At 40.3% G+C, this 17,253-nt stretch overlaps 1 protein-coding gene across 4 annotated transcripts in view; it reads right to left on the bottom strand.

Moving 5' to 3' along the window:
- NR2C1 (nuclear receptor subfamily 2 group C member 1) overlaps positions 1-17,253 on the bottom strand; it is a 358,243-nt gene that overhangs the window by 322,493 nt on the left and 18,497 nt on the right. The window contains exons 3-5 of one of the 4 annotated variants that reach the window (XM_085653392.1): positions 11,886-11,961; positions 5,799-5,892; positions 2,134-2,226 (exon numbers count right to left, since the gene is read on the bottom strand). Coding sequence is in view for 1 of the 4 variants with exons in the window: in XM_085653389.1 (XP_085509515.1) it covers positions 11,886-11,939 (54 nt within the window). In the remaining 3 variants the exon portion in view is untranslated. The remainder of the gene's footprint in view (positions 1-2,133; positions 2,227-5,798; positions 5,893-11,885; positions 11,962-17,253) is intronic. The other 3 variants (XM_085653391.1, XM_085653393.1, XM_085653389.1) reach the window with 3 other exon arrangements.

Below are 17,253 nucleotides of genomic sequence, written 5' to 3'. Positions count from 1 at the left end.
TTACCTCGATCAAACCACTCACAGTCACTGAACCTACACTGAGAAATGAAGTTTGCATGAGTAGAAAAGTGGGTACTGTTTACTCTATGGAGAGAGTTTACTCTGTACCACACAGTTTGCAGACAGTAAAACTGAAGAGAAATACACGGAGTATTAAAAAGTATCTACTATGGACACGTTTTGCATAGTGTACACTGTTCTAACCATGGTTTGGAGGTGCTAAAGATCATACTAACCGCAGCCTTCATATTGTGGTGAAAACTGTACAGATAACCCATCTTCTTTAGTAAAACAACCATATGTGCATAGGGTAGTACTTGGTGCACACAGTCTTCTACATTATGTAGAAATTGACATGCTGAGACGATTCTGTCTAATAACTAAAGGCTGCTTACAATATTTAGTATCAACTATGTAGAATTTGTGCTCTGTTGGAAACTTTTTCAGCAGACCCTAAAAACTTGTGTTGAACATACTGGACTATGGATTCCGCACTTTCTTGTAATCAAACCATTGCTTCCTTTAAAGGGCTCTTTAGAGTCATGGCCCAACAATGCCAACTTTACAATAGGGCCTCCATGTTGCAATGAACAAGAATGTTTCCTGCTATAAACTACAGACTGAAAAGAAGAAAAGTTGAACAACCACTTGAAAACTTGTATAACAGAGAACAAGGGTTCAGTGTTATTGGGACAGACATTATAGGAATGTTCAGTGGTGACCTTTAAGGGGTCATACAATGCGGGATGCAGCCATGCTCAAGAAGAAAAACACAAAAAAACTGGAATACTCTATCAGAGCCACAATTTAAAAAAATGTCTAACACTGTAAGCATCTAGAGAAAAGCAAGCCTTACATTCAACTACCTTGATATTTCAAAAGCAGTATATGTACTTTCCCACTGCAGTTACTGCCATTATGAACATGAAGAGAAAGTCAGTAGCCTACTTGCATCGCAGATCAGTCAAAGAGAACCAGCCACAGTGACCCCACCCTATCTACGACGATATGAGTCGACTATGTACATTTGCTTGAGCCATCACAAATGCCCCAGCCTCATTCCACAAAGTTAACACACATACAGTTCATACACAAGAAATACATCTCATTAAGAACGCTTCCTTACCAACCAACGACTGCCTTTCTTATTGCCTGTAGAATGTAGTCGACTGAACAGAGAAATACTAAAAGAGAAAGGAATCACTGCCTTTTTGACCTCTTTAAGAAAGTCTGACTTGTAGTATTGCTCTACAAAATGTAAAAAGAGGTTATGCAATGAGATCTCTAATATCTAACGAAGCTCTGATCTCAGGTCTACTCAGCTGAAAAAAAGATCCACCACACTGTGCCATTTATTACCCCATCTCTTTGGTCAATACCGACATTAAACTTGTGATAAAAATGTGGCTAACAGATGAGTAATGCCATGGCTGTCCCCGGAAACAAGTAGGACCCATCTCCCTGCGCACATCACAAACCCACCCAAGAAAACAGACATGCTTGCTCTGGCTACACGAGATTCGCATGAAGAGACTTATGCTTTATTACTAGAGGCGGAGAAGGATTTGATTAGACTGAATGAAGAGATCTGTTAGGAGTTGTTGAGAAGGCAGATCTGGGGAACTACTTTGAGCAAAGTATGACGACACAGGTAAACTGTCAAAACTTTTGGTAACACACATTTAAGATACACAGACATGAGACTAGGGTTCTTATTATCCTCATTGCTGTTCCTACCAGCCTTAAATGCCCCCACCCCCAAACTTCTGGCATCCACAACAATGAAAGAATTATGGTCTAAGACGGTCTTCAAAAACTTGATATATGCGGACAATATTCTACTCACTCTCACAGACCCACATACTTCTCTACCCTTGGAGATTTCCACAACTGGCAATTTTTCATTCTTCTCTGGATACAAGAAACCGAGGGAGCAATGAAGCCCGACCCATTGAAGGCTTTAATATTGAATCAAAACAAGACAAACTTAAATATTTGGCCATCCTCATGAATCTAAAATTGATGGTGTAAGACAATCTGATTCCCCTGATTAAAAAAACTGCAAACGATTACGCCTGTTGGTTAAATCTACAATTGCACATATGTTAAAATTGTGGCTGCCCCTCACTTTACCTATGTCCTTGGTATGCTTCCACTGGTTATCCCATTGTCAAGTTTCTGTAGCACTGACAGAAGTATCAGATCTTTTTTCAGGGTAGCCAGAAACTGAAACCGAAAGGCAACAAATAAATATCCAAAAAGGAATTTGGAGGGCCAAGACTACACATAGATACCTTCCTCTTATATACTACTAAAATACCAACATCAAATTCATATAACTCCATCATACTTTTAACTAGTTTAACATGGAGAATCTTTCACAAACGGCTAAAGTTAGACTGATGGCTCCATAGTCAAGTTCCTACTCTGCAGAGTAATATGGTCCTGACTGAAGGGAGCGTTTTATACTGCAGGGAGATTACCTCCCACACACATCTGAAATCTTTCTTCACCTGCAGGTTAAATTAATTTAGAACAAACCCAACTCTGGAAATACAACAAATTGCCCCATTACCTGGAAAGTAGATTCGGACCGGCCCCTTAGACCTACCCACTTCCCCAATACTCAGCTATTTACCTAGACTGCCCTGCATAAGGGGCAGTTTCAGGATTATACAAACCTGTAACCCCCCAACTTTTCTCTAACCTTTTAGAAGACATGCTAAAGCAAAAGAAGCTATTGACTTTGCACCATGTCCACACCAAAGAGAAATTGTCCCTCTTAAAGAAGCATAGTTTAAAATTGGCCACTTTCAGACTTTTACAAGAGCCCCCATGTTAGAGATGCAGAGAACCCAACTGTAAAATGTATCACGTTTTATGGTCATGCACAATCTTGAATTTATATTATATAATTATATGGGAAGCACCATCTAGGAACAGAGATTGCCCAATAATCCCCTATGACAGACTGGCCTAGAATTGGAGACAATAACTATAGTAATGGCTACACTAGTCTTTCTATAAAATACAGACAATGGACGAGTGCCAAATGAATATTTTCTTAATATACAGATCTCATTTCTGGTGTGCAGGGTAGGGATCTGACTTTAAGAGAATAACTGATACATTGCATTAGATCTTAGTCTATAGTGACCTAGCTGAAGTGGGGAAGGGTATCTTATGGATCTAAATGGCGATGAAGATCCATAATTGCTACTCGAACTGCCAGACCTGAAGATCCTCCTTGCTACGTCCTTGTGCCCCCTTGATTGCACTTACCTTTGGCGTAAATACTGTAGTAGTTACTTGATAAATGGAAAATTAATCTGAAAAAATCCTGGTTTTCTACGGCTCATTTCTTATTTGTATGCTACAATACAGTAGGTGCTTATTAAGTGAATATTTGGCAAAGAAATACAAATGGCTATTAAACTGCTACAGAGGTTCACGCCTCAGTGATCTGCACCTTTTTGACATTCGGGCAAATGTGTAATCAAGTGTGAAAATCCCCTCCGCTTAAGACTAAGGTTCTAATTATATGCCATTTAGGAGATTTTGTAAAGTACAATTGCTAAAAGAAAAAGAATACAATACAATATTTACTAGCTAATGTATATATTTTTTGATTTACAGTTTTATATAGCACAAACCAGACTCAAATGGACAAAAGAGTGCTTAACATAGGAGCAAGAATTCAAGTAGTAAGTAATGACATTTAGTAGCATGGGAGGGAATCGTGTTAAACACTAACGCAATAAAAAAAAATGTTTAAAAACTTTGAGTTACTGAAAACTGAAGAGTTCACCACATGGAGCAAGAGTCATTCAGAGATCGAGATAGGTTGTTGGTATTCTAAGGCTTGTGTGTTATGTGTGTTAGTGAATTTTATGAATAGTGCATTTTATGAATACATGCTAGTTTAATGAACTTCTGGCTTTGACAGGGGGTAATGTCAAAGGGACTGGGGTGGGGTGCACTGACAGTCTAATATTTAAAAGTAGTGTAGCAGCAACATGTGGAGTTACTTTTTGAAAGGCAAGGAGGATCGGAGGATGTCAATGAGTAAATCACTGCCATATCCAAACCTCAATACGATGGGTCAATGAACTGATAAAGTATTCTCTAGGGTGTTTTAGTTTCAATACTTTCTTATTCGGAGATATCAATTGCAGGAAATCACTCAAACTTAATCCCTCCTTTTCAACCATCCCGGGTCACGCCAACCCCTTCGCCCCTTCAATAGACAGCTGGCGTCGCGAACCTAAATCATTATTTGTCCCCACCATAGTCCATGCATTTCCAAGCACTTCTTTCACCCTGGAGTTCACTGAATAGCTTAATTGGTTAAATAAGCCCACTGTCTTTATGACATTAGAACACGTCCAATTTGCTATCATCTAGAATGTGTAACTGTTTGGGGACAATGCTGCTCAGTACTTACTACGATTTTTCACGACTGAACAGTCTGAGACTACAGTTTTGGTTACACATGCATTATCGATTCATGTCTTTTGTAATGTTTTTCTTAAAATGTTATTAAACATAATGACAAAAAAGTTGAAACATGTCCAATTTAGCATCATCCAGGATGCGTACGGCTCACAGTCTCATGGGTACTGCAGCTCTTCAAACTCTTACCCCATACAGTCTAGTAAGTGTCCCCCCTGGTTTTTAAACTCTTTCTTTCCCTTGTGCCACCCTGGTCATTACCCCGTTTACAGACCTGGAGCCGTGTGACTGACTACCCAGTGAATATCTAAATCCAGACACACAGGTGGTGGTGGTGATGAACTCAGGGGACCCCATAGCTCCTAAACAACAACGCTCTATTAGACTAAAACAAAAATCAGGGGGGCCTGGCTTGCATGAGAAGTTAGCAACCTGAAATTTAGCGGGCATAGCTACTAAACTGGAAAACCCTTTATGGTTAGCACTGTGGCAGCATCAGGATCTTTTATGTTTCCAGGAGACGTGGTCTAGGGAAGACATTCACGTAGGCGGTTACTGATAGTACCAAACTAATGACATACCGTCTGCAGCAGGAAGAGCCAAAGGCGATCTCCTAACCTTAATTTCTAATACATTGCCAATTAAGTTAAAAAAATTCTTCACCCCTAACCCACAATTCAATTTTTTAGTGATTGAGGACAATATATACCAGAACTGGCTTTTAATACATTTTTATTAAATTAATTATACTGACTCACAATCACCGATAGGTGCCATAGAATCCGAACTGAACACACTCATGCAAACCCAGAGGAAGAAAGTGGTATGGGTAGGAGACTTTAACACGCAGTCATTTAAACATAAGCTAAACGAAACGTGTGACCTTGTTGATAATCAGGGTGAGCCAATTTACCACTTTGAACATCTTAATTACGAGAACAGTCTAAATAGGTTTATCTGCGTGAGGGATCTGGAAATTTGTAATCGGACAGACCCAGATACGGGAGATTACAATAAGACCTTTTATCGTAGCGACTATGTGTCGACTATTGATTTTGTAATAACATCATCCTCTATTAAGGAAATGATTGATCACATTGATACTCAATTCTTCCCATATAGTGATCATGCCATTATTTTTATTACAATGGGGAGTTCCCCCAAACAAATGTACTTTAAAAATGGAGAAAACAGTATTGGGAAGAAAAAATGGCTTCCAATTAAAATGGGCACAAGTAAATAAGACAGAAGTACTTTCGCAAATTAAGACAGAGAACTTGGGGTTGGTTGTAAAATGTCTGAATAGCAGCTAATTCATAATTATTATCTGTATAAATTTTACGAACCTCTGAGAGAAGATTAAAATGGCCTTAACTCTGTCTAATCCACGAGCTCTCTCAGCCCCAAAGTATTGGTTTGATCAGGAATGCTCCAAAGCATCTAAAAAGTTAGAGACCGGATTAAGTTACTCTGGAAGACATACTTAGTGGCTAGGAAAACAAGAGAACAGGCATTCAAAGAAGAAGCTTGGGAGAATCTGGAGAAGCCAGCAACTTTAAATAACAGCAAAGATTTCTGGGGGACGATTACTGCACCCTTTTTAAAAAATAATACCAATCCTTCCCTAGATTCACATGTTCACGAAGACACATGGGTGGCTCATTTCGAACAGATTTTTGATACCAGCAATATATCTTCCACTGTCTGCGGGCCTACTGACTCGATGCAACCAGATCAACTGATATTCTCAGTTGAGGAGACAAAATTGGCCCCCTGTAAATGTACTAGGGATAAAGTACCGGGCCCACATGGAGCGCCCATCGATCTCTTTCTTGATCACCAAGATCTAGGGCCCCTTTTCTGACAAACATTTGTTATGTGATAGCAAAAACTACTCCACTAGATTCCTAGAAGACCAGTGTTATTGTTCCCATCCATAACAAGCACTGGCACAGCCAATAGGTCTCGCCTTTGGGACCGTATAAGTGATTAGCCATGCAACACGATGTTTAATGAAGGATATTGTGCTGGATAACTAAACACTTATAATGTCCCAAAGGCGAGACCTATTGGCTATGCATTGGGGGGCCTTCTAAGTGTTTAGGTAGAGCTATTGACTTTGCCAATGTTTCTAAGCTGTGCTGTAGAGAAGTGTGGCTGCTGTGCAGCATGTTGAGAAGTTGTAATTAAAAAGTGCAAGAAGCACTAAGTGATGCTGCGGTGGTTGAGTGATGCTGTGCTGGCCCCGAGTTATGCAGAGGCGGCGTTGAGTGATGCTGTGCTGGCCCCGAGTGATGCTGTGGTGGTGCCGATTGATGATGTGGTGATTTTTTTTGATGCTGTGGCGCTGCAGAGTGATGCTGTGGTAGCGCATAGTGATGCTGTGGTGGCGCTGAGTGATGCTGTGGTGGCGCTGAGTGATGCTGTGGTGGCGCTGAGTGATGCTGTGGTGGCGCTGAGTGATGCTGTGGTGGCGCTGAGTGATGCTGTGGTGGCGCTGAGTGATGCTGTGGTGGCTCCAATTGATGCAAGAGAACCTGGATAGGCTGAACAGGTTTAGATTTTTACGGTGAAATGTAGATCTCTGTAGCTAAAAGGCAATACTTCCAGTGTCAGGACATCTGTGTACCTGTTTTATTTCAGCAGTTAACTATTACGAGGCAGCATATGTAAGTGTAAAGTTAAAAATGTGCAGTCTGATCCAAGTAATTTGTAAACCCATATATTAAAGTCTGTTTTATTTCAGCAGTTAACTATTACAAGGCAGCATATGTAAGTGTAAAGTTAAAAATGTGCAGTCTGATCCAAGTAATTTGTAAACCCAGATATTAAAGTCATTAAGGATAGTAGTTGGTTCTATTGACTCAAGTTTGTAAAGGGCTGTTGATAATGCCACTGACCCTTCATCAAATATAGCTCAAGCTGCTAACTTGCATACAAGATTTATGCTTGTGAAAGGTCCAGTGGACTGTGGCTGAGCTAGTCATAAACCTGAGACACCTGTATCCGTTCTAATCTACCCCAACCTGAAGGTGTTTCAGATGCATCAGTATGGCAGGACATAATGCTATTATTTTCCAGCATGCCAGCACCTCTATGATCTCTAGTGTCCTCCAGCATCACATAAGGACACAACTGGTGCACGTTCACATGCAGAATGTTCCGCTTTGTAAAAAGCTGGGCTGAAGGCACCTTTAGGATGCTTTAAAGCTGTATTAAAAGTACTATCATAATCATGGACTGTAAATAGAAGCAGGTTACTAAAATGATGAGGGCAAATTATTTTATTTCTGCATTTTATGGTGTTACTCTGTGGCTCAGCATAAATTGTACACATACTATAAAACACTGTGTATTACTGACACAGCGCGGACAGTGAGCTGGCTCTTACCTAATTGTATGCTTTAGTGCCAGTTAAAAGTTATTTAGGGTACTGGAGGCAACAGTCCTTTGTGGCAATAGGAGCTCCTCGTGTGTGTCAGAGATTTCTGCTACGGAAAGGGTGCCCGGCCTGCAGTCTGCTAGAAGCTGATAAGGGCTTTGCTGCAGGCGGCTAATTAGGGGGGACAGAAACATCAGAGTCGTGAGAGATGCCAGGCAGAGCTGCATAAGCCATGCCGAGAGAGTTAATGAGCCATGACGAGGAAATGAGGAAGAGACAGGAAAGGCAGATGGCAGCCGTGCATGTGCACGTAACCGCAAGCTTTAGGCCACAAGCAAAAGCTTGTGGTCAGATTTCTAAAGCCCCACTCACTAAATGTCTCACCAGACCAGCGCATGCGCTGGCTCAGGTGAGACCTAAAAAGGGCCCTAAGGATAACCCCCAGAATTATAGGCCGATTTCATTATTAGACACCACAGCAAAACTCATGGGGTGTTTACTATAAATAGGCTGGAAGAGTGGGCAGCCGAAAAGAATATTCTAATGCAATCACAGTATGACTTTCAGTCTGGTAGGGGCACCATAGACCAGTGCCTCAACCTATCATTAATTACTGGAAAATATACTAGAGCAAAGCCCGGCCAGATTTTTATGGCATTTATGGATTTAAGCCAGGCATTTGATTGCGTCATTCATTCAAAGCTTTGGGAACTAACGGAGCAGATAGTGATGGACTTGACAATAATCTGCTTCATCCAACAAATGTACTCCAATGCCACTACATGTGTTAGATACGGGAAAGAGGGAGAGTTGAAAAGCCCATTTAAGATACAAAGAGGAGTTAGGCAGAGCTGTGTGCTCGCCCCTTTCTTATTTTCTGTATACACCAATGGAGTTAAAGCAGCCCTTCTAGAAGTAACCCCAGACATTCCTAAATTTGGCCCCACTACCATAACAATTTTAGCATACGCTGATGATGCAGTTTTAATTACAAGAGCAGGGCTGGCCCTTCAATGGCTAATACCGGCTTATGTCGCATTCATGTCTTCTCTGGGCTTGAAGGTAAACAAAACAAAGTTCTTTATCCTTGTTACAGGGACTTCATCTGCAAAAAGACCCCTGAACTTTACAATAGGCCCATGGAAACTGGAGAGTATAGATTTGTTCTCATATTTAGGGGTTCACGGGTACCTATGGTGAATAACAGAGCAATAGTAATGGAGCTGGGTATGGCAGCAATCTGAACCTTTGCAAAAAGATTAGGGTCTAAACCTTTATCGACAATAAGGAAAATATACCAAGCGAAGATAACAGCAACTTACGGGGCAGGGGTATGGGGAACGGCTATGGCAACCCAACTTCAATCCTTGGAGGACAGTTTTTGTAAGAAGCTGTATACCGTCCGTATTTCATATTCTAATTACAACTACCATCACGAACTAGAAATCCCGTACCTGATCGACAACATTAAGATCTTCCAGGTACTCCTGTGGCACTCAATATGGTGCAGGGACACAGTGAACCCGACGCAAGTCAATTAAAAATTTTAAAAACCTAGACAATACTTGTGAAATTCCCTGGCTTAGTTATGTAAGATCATTACTTTCGACACAAGGACTGGAAAAATTGTTAACCCGAACTTGTGCACTATGATAAAGGAAAAATTGAGGTCTATACGCTTAGAAAAATTGATGTACGAGCGCCAACGTTTAAATTATTCTAAGGTCACTGTGATGTTGTATCATACCTCTCCAGGAATATCATCTGGGGGTTTCTCATATTTAGACCATATAAGAAACACAGAAGCACAGATTTATCTTCCTTAGATTCCGGTTGAAACGAATCCCTCTCATGCTGGGTTTTCCTACGAAGAGATTTAGACATACTGATTTGGCACCTTGCCACTCTGACTGTGGTTCAGAGCAGTCGGATCTTCATATACTCTTTTTTTGTGGGCTTTATAAGAATGAACGTACTTTATTTTAATGCCCAATTTTAAAGAAAATCAATTTTACCAACGTCGCGCGGCATTATACTTTTTAAAGAAACTCTTGTATCCATTTGAATGCTTCTCAGTTGATACTTTTTTATTGGCATATTTAAGGAGAAGGAAAACTGTTTTTGTACATGCTTTGTGGCTATTGATGAATTGACTATCTTGTTTTATTAATCCAATTGTAATTCGGACATTTATAATTAGTTTTTATTAAATGAACTTCCACACTTAGTCGTCTTTTTAACATGTTTAGCATTAAGAATTAAATTAAGAATTGTGTCCAAACTAATTAGATTATAAATGTTTTATTGCTTTGTACTTTTATGATCTGTATTCTTAAATGGATCGAATGAAGTTTCTTTGATTTGATCTGAATGCATCTGTTTTGCAGCAGTCTCTCTCGTGTAATTCTCACCACGCCTGTGTGCTTCACTCCAACCCTTCCACATTGTGCACGCCCTTGTGTACAGCTAATCCCTCCACATTGCTTTCTCACACATCTGCTTCTCACCCACCTGCACCATGTTGCTTCCTGGCACAGCTCCCTCATGTAGTTTACTCACCTACATATTTTGTGATGCTTCCCACCTCCGTGTTGCTCCCACCACGCCAAACAATTCACTTTTGTGCTACTCTTCCTTTGCTGATCTAGCTCTGCAATATTTTTTTTACGCGTTTGTGTCATTTTGTAGATGCACGCCATGCGTAAAGCACTTGCTTACAAAATGACAAGGCTGCCACGTCACAGTACCTTTTTTGTTTGTTTTCTTTAGCTAAGCTGATAGGATTGGGGATATATACAGCATGGCTAAAAACAATTGGCAGAGCCAATTGGTCCCAACGTCAAGGACTAATGGCTTTGCCAATGCTTGTTCTTTGATGAGACTAATTTTCTATTTAGGAGGAGAACAATCTATGACCTATACCATTTACTCCCATTAGTTCTTCCAAGATTTTAAGGAGAAGAACAACTGAACAGGTCATTCATTACTAACAGTTCAAGAACAATGAGAAGGAAATATTCTGCATTATCTAGTAGGTTTAAAGCACGAACCACAATTTGTAATGAGTCAAAAAGGTTATTTTGAGGTATAAATTGTTTTAACACTGTCACCACACAATTTTCAAGGGATTAGGTTACAAAGAGAAAATTAAACAAAGGGCCTGGTTACTGGCCCTACTTTGAGATAATCCGGGACTATTTCTTGTACTAGAGAAGTGTTAATTAATTTTGTCTGGCAAGGTGAAATAGATATTGATAACGGTTAGAAAAAGTAGCCAGAAGAGAATCGGTAAAATTGTGTGGCAGCTCTGAGAATCGTAATAGTATTTATCTGATACTTTTGAGCGATTTCTTGAAAAGACGTGCAGGCCTTTGTGGAATACCATGAAAAAATATCTATCTAACATTAAACGTTTAAGGGGGCAAGAGTGAGCTTTATTTTTATTTTTTTCATGGTCATCCAAGTGGAAGAATTTCTCTAAATTGCCTTTGTTGTCGTTACTAAATAGAGGTCCAGGGCTTAGTGGTATGTTAATAATATTGAAGGCTTCTCCTGCAATTTTTGCTAAATTGTGCTCACTTCAGAAGACCGTAGACCACAATAAGCAATCAGAAACAGGTCACTTGCCGGTCTCCTAAAAAAATCAAATTTATCCTCAATGTTCTGCATTTGTTTTGCAGATATTTTATTTTGGGAGCAAATAACACATTGAATGTCACAACTCTCCTCTCCATATAGCCTGCACCCCATTTACGGAGCTCACATAGCTCATCAGACATGTAGTATATTTATGGCTCATTTTACTCAACTCTTAGAATGTAAATGCAGTTTCAATAGTTCAAGGTAGCCCAGCACCCAAGGGAACCAACCAACATTATAAAAAAAACAAAATGTATTGTTCAACATGCCCATGGGTTTCCAATTAATCACAAATGGGGGGGGGCGTCAATGGCTATAGTTTTGTTCTTATCCTGTGATCATACTTATGAGACTAGCTATGTAAAATTAAGACATAAGCACACGAACACAACTATAGACCAGGAATACACACCTCTCCCATTTGCTGTTCAATTATTTGCTGGGCAAGGTCTTCAATGGTTGCCATGGTCTGCCTTCAGCACGTCTGCCTATTACAAAGAAAAGAAACCACAGAGAACTTCAATTTCCTGAATAAGAGTTAGTGATGCTGAAAAGTAATGTACTGTAAATAAAGTATACAGTGTACCACTCTATCTGATGAGGATTAGAATGACCTGTAGAACAGTCCTGCAGGAGGGTGCCAGCCTTATTAGAAATGCAAAAACAACAATTGATGGACAGAATGTAGAACAAGGTCATGCATTCACCCCAGTACAGAGATCTGGGCCTAAATTCATCGTTTTTATGCTCACCATGCCATACCAGTTTGAACCCAGCCATATGCAAATCAGTCTTGACCCTGTGCCTCATGGGAACAGTCCAGCCTGAACTGCCAAGCCAGGTCCTCCCTGGACTGGAAACAAGCATGCTAGGACCGGTTTCGGGGTTTACCCCTCTTCAGCCAGGATAGCTTAACTCCAGTGGCGTAGTGAGCACGGGACCCACATCTGGGCATACCTTTCCCACAAAGGGCGAACAGCAAAACACACAAGATGATGGACTGAATGTTGCACATTGGCAAAGTGGGACGGGTATGCTCAGACGTGAGTCCCGTGCTCACTACGCCACTGGAGTTAAGCTATCCTGGCTGAGGAGGGATATAACCCGAAACCGGTCCTAGGATGCTTGATTCCGGTCCAGGGAAGACATGGCTTGGCAGTTCGGGTTGGACTGTTCCCATGAGGCACAGGGTCAAGACTGATTTGCATATGGCCATGTCTGAACTGGGGTGGCGTGGTGAGCAAATGAACGATGGATTAAACCCAGATCTGTGACTGGGGGTGAATGTTTTGCCAATGTGCAACATTCCGTCCATCATCTTGTGTGTTTTGCTGTTCGCCCTATGTGGGAAGGGTATGCCCAGACGTGGGTCCCGTGCTCACTACGCTACTGGATTTAAGCTATACTGGCTGAAGAGGGGTAAACCCCGAAACCGGTCCTAGGATGCTTGATTCCGGTCCAGTGAAGACATGGCTTGGCAGTTCGGGCTAGACTGTTCCCATGAGGCACAGGGTCAGACTGATTTGCATATGGCCATGTCTGAACTGGGGTGGCGTGGTGAGCAAAATAACGATGGATTAATCACAGATCTGTGACTGGGGGTGAATGTTTTGCCAATGTGCAACATTCCGTCCATCATCTTGTGTGTTTAGCCTTATTAGAAAGCATCAGGGAAAGCCCTACAAAGGAGATGGGCTGAACCATCATTTGTATCAGTTAGTATTGTGCCCCTAAGAAGAGAGAAATTGACTTTTCTAGGAACTTGCCTGGGAAAGTCACTATAACCCCTTTGCCTATCTGATGTGAGACATTAGGGTGATAATGTGTACCTGCTGACCTGAGAAGGTGAGGGTTTTTGGGCCATAAAGTTTGTGCTAGGGACAGAATGTTTCCCTGGGTGTATTGTGTTTGTGTGTTGTTTATGTACCCTCACAGCTGGCTAAAACTGCCCCCTCTGTATCTAGTAGGCAACATGTGTTTAACAAAAATCTCAAGTGGGAGCCTTCTTATTTTTGATGCACAAGGGAAAGGGGAAACCAAGGGGGCATGGCATATAATCAGGGCCACTCCAATTATGAGATTCAGCAGCGGAACCTCTTTTTTTGTTTGCAGAATGATGATTTGTCACATAATTCATCAACGGCTGCATTATCTTCAAATTTTAACAAAAAAAATGTTTTTACAGGACAGTGTTCATGCACAGTTAAAGGTCCTTTGTAAAGGTTAACAGGTCATCTTTCAGATGCTTATTTCTGTTTTTGGTTATTAAGCCGGTATTAAAGAGGTGAAATCTTTGCCCAGACAGTAGTACCAGGTCTGTGAATTACACAACGATGAAGTAATACTATAAGAAATTTGCACTATGCAGCATTATTTACCTTCTCTTGCTGTATAATTTAGTCAACCTTCTGTATAATTTGCTCCCCTGCTGCATAAATCCAGTGGTCCTGCATGTAATCCAAGTAGAGGTATATGTATACATTATGATTAGTAATAGTGGTTGTGATTGAGACTGCTTAGGAGCCAACTCACACCTGAACTGTTTACACTAAAGCACTGCTACTGAACTCAGCTAGCATACTGCATCCTTTTCACACATTGGCGCCACTTACATTACCAGCATGCAACTCTAGAAAGTTGGTTTGCTATACATGAAAAAGTGGTGTTTAGTGCCATTTAGCTTACTGCATGATGTTTAAAGCACTATATGGTAATATCATTTGAGAACTTCTACTTACAGCCCTATCAAAAAACTGAAAAGGACTACAGTATGCTACATTTAAAGTAGCAGACAGCAGGCCTTTGAAAAAAGGTGCAGCAGCAACCGGGTTACAGTTCTTCAAGTAAAAGAATAATTGTTCTGTTGGACATAGCATTACCGGGGCTTGGGCCCAAAGAAGGGTTTGAATAAGAGGTAAAAATGTCAACATTTTACAGCGCCCCAAGTCATGTGTTTGTAGGTTTCCAAATGTACTTACTTTATGTTTTTTACAACAGAATGGAATTTACACAGCTTAAAATTGAAGTCATTAACATTCGACACAAAACAAATAGTAAAAACTCATGTAGTTTAAATCTATTCTGTCTCTTAACATGTCCAGATATATAGTCTGAGAATACATTGCATCTTGATGACAAGGAAAATATAAACACAGGGCACAATTTATATGTAGCTGTAAAGAAAACTGATAAAATAAATGTTTTGAACGGTTTTATATGACCCGGACTAACTACGAATGCGTAATAGTGTTAAGGCTTTCAACCAGATATTGGAAATCAGACCTTTGGGATGGTTTCATTACTATGTGTATATGTGCTGAATTTGAGGAAATAACATTTGAAATGAGACTAAGGTGTAGTTGAAGGGATAGGTGTCATCAATATTAAACTGAATTCAACATACTGGATGGAGTGCAAAACAACAGGTACTGATTTGATGAATAAACACATTTTGCTGTCAGAGGCTGGCATAAACACAATGCAAAATGAGTGTGGAGCACTAATGTTAACACTTGAATGTATACTACAGGAGAACAGAAAAATTCACAAGGAATAAATGTGTTACTAAAACTGAGGGGTCGGGGGGAGGGGGAGAAGCTACGAATTTGTCTCGAAAGAACAAACAATTTAATCTAGGCCAAAAAATTGGAAAGAAACTCGAACACTAGAGTTAGTGAATCATCTTGTCTAGCCAAAGTATACCTGTTCCAAAAAGCCGATATTGTTAATAATGCCACTTTGAGGAGACATGTGGGTAGTGCCATCACAGATGCAGAGTAGAGGATTAACAGATATCACACTAGAAAGGTTTCGAGATATGCCTACTTTATGTTAATGTGCTACACATACTCAGAAAGAGTACCTTCATCACTAAATAATTTCATGAAATGATATTACTGAGAGGGTTATTCTAAGTGCATCAAAGAGGCAAAAACCTCCTTTAATACTTTGCAACAAAGCTTAGGATTGTGGCAACTGAGTAGAGGTGATTACAAGTACTAAATAAATACAACAATATTTAACTGTTTCCAGATTATTTATTGCCCTCAACTAAACAGATGACTGAGCTGTATCCCAGTACAACAGAGCCCTTACATGTGAAGATAAAGAGGGTGGTAAAAAAGCGCAGACAATATTAAGAGCTTTAGCAATCCCAGAGAGGTAATTTCACTACCACTAGTTGTGAGTTTATTAGCTGAAAAAACTAGAGGCTGTTAAGACTGCCAGGATGGCAATACCATATATTTATTTATCAGCCCTAATGGATAGCAAAGTACTTCACATGTGAGCGTTTTCTAAAAGATCACAGTGGCAGCAACTAGATATGATCTACATGTATACCAAGGACTGGCGGTATCACTAATAGACATTGTCTATGATAAGCAGGATCAGTCCAGATTCTGAAACATTGTTAAGATAAGATTTCAGTTATCTTTAAAAAGTGCCTATATTCTTCAAAACGATGAAGGAATGGGATCCCATCCTTGGTGAACTTCCCAAGAAAGACTGTTCAGGGTTCTTGTTTTCTTATATCTTGGCGCTTTCAAAGCTGCCCCTGTTTCTGAGGTTGAATGTACTCTAGAGATGACCAGTTTTGGGGCAAGGCATGTCAGAGTTTGTAAAAATACAATACTGTGTGTGATGTATGCTAGCTTAAAGATGCTTTTCACTTTGACATGAGCCATTTCAGTTAGATCACAACCAGTGATATGTGGTTGAATGTTCTGGTACCACCGGCCAGCCTTGCAGCTGCATGAAGGGAAGCTTTGAGGGTAGCATGTAGCATGCTCTATGTACCACGAGCTCATGAAAATTGAGATTTTACCCTAAAAAGGTACATGATTTTGGAGATTTCACAATTCAGGAGTTGCAACTGAGCATGGAGACAGAATCTATTCAGGTGTGAAATGGGATTGAACAACCGAGTGGGGATTTGAAGAGAAATTCAGGTTTTGCGATATGTTTCAGGTGGAAATACAACCTCTAAGTCTGGATATTTTCAAATTCATAAGCCATGTGTTTCACATGTGCTGCAGAGACAATTCTCAAGTAAAGTTGTTTAATCAGCACAGAAATGGATTGAAAATCAATATCTACAAGGGGAGAGACTAGTGGCTCAATGCATGGTTTGAAAAGACTGGGAGAGATGGTTAATCCCGGTGAGACACCATGATAAACAGAGACATGGCGATAGGGGAAGTTGAATATTTTACTATATTGGCTTTGATTAGCTGGACACAAGTAGAACAGCTGAGAACAGAGTCATCTTGCTACATTCTCTCATGAAGGACTTTCAAGAGGGTGGAGTGGCATATTGTGTCAAAGAAGGAAGTTAGCTAGAAAGATGAGGTGGCAGGAGTCACCTTGGTCTAGGATATTGGGACTACTGTTGACTAGTTTTTAATATTGCAGTATCAGTGTGCACACGCGATGAAAGCTTGATTGCATCTCAGATTGTTCTCTTCATTTACGTGTTTTAGATTCAATAAAACTCTCTTGACCTTTGCTAGGAATGGGAGGTTAAGAACAAGTCTGATGTTATTCATACTCGCTGGGCCAACTCCCTGGGTGTGATTTTTTACAAATTTATTTTTAAATAAGAGACAAGTCAACACCTATTTTCAGATAAATAGTCAAGCACTTTTCCTTGCAGAGATTGTGTTGATCCATTTGGACAAGCATGGAATGACCAGCATTATGGAATTTCTTCATTGAGAGTTGTAGGGATGGGTTGTGAAAAATAGAGAAAATGTTAGACTTTGGCAATTATTTTAGCCCAT

This window comes from Triturus cristatus, chromosome 4_1, assembly GCF_964204655.1.
Source record: "Triturus cristatus chromosome 4_1, aTriCri1.1, whole genome shotgun sequence".
In the NCBI taxonomy this organism is placed as follows: domain Eukaryota; kingdom Metazoa; phylum Chordata; class Amphibia; order Caudata; family Salamandridae; genus Triturus; species Triturus cristatus.
Note: the sequence above shows the minus strand (reverse complement) of the source record. Positions and strands in the feature narration are given on the sequence as shown.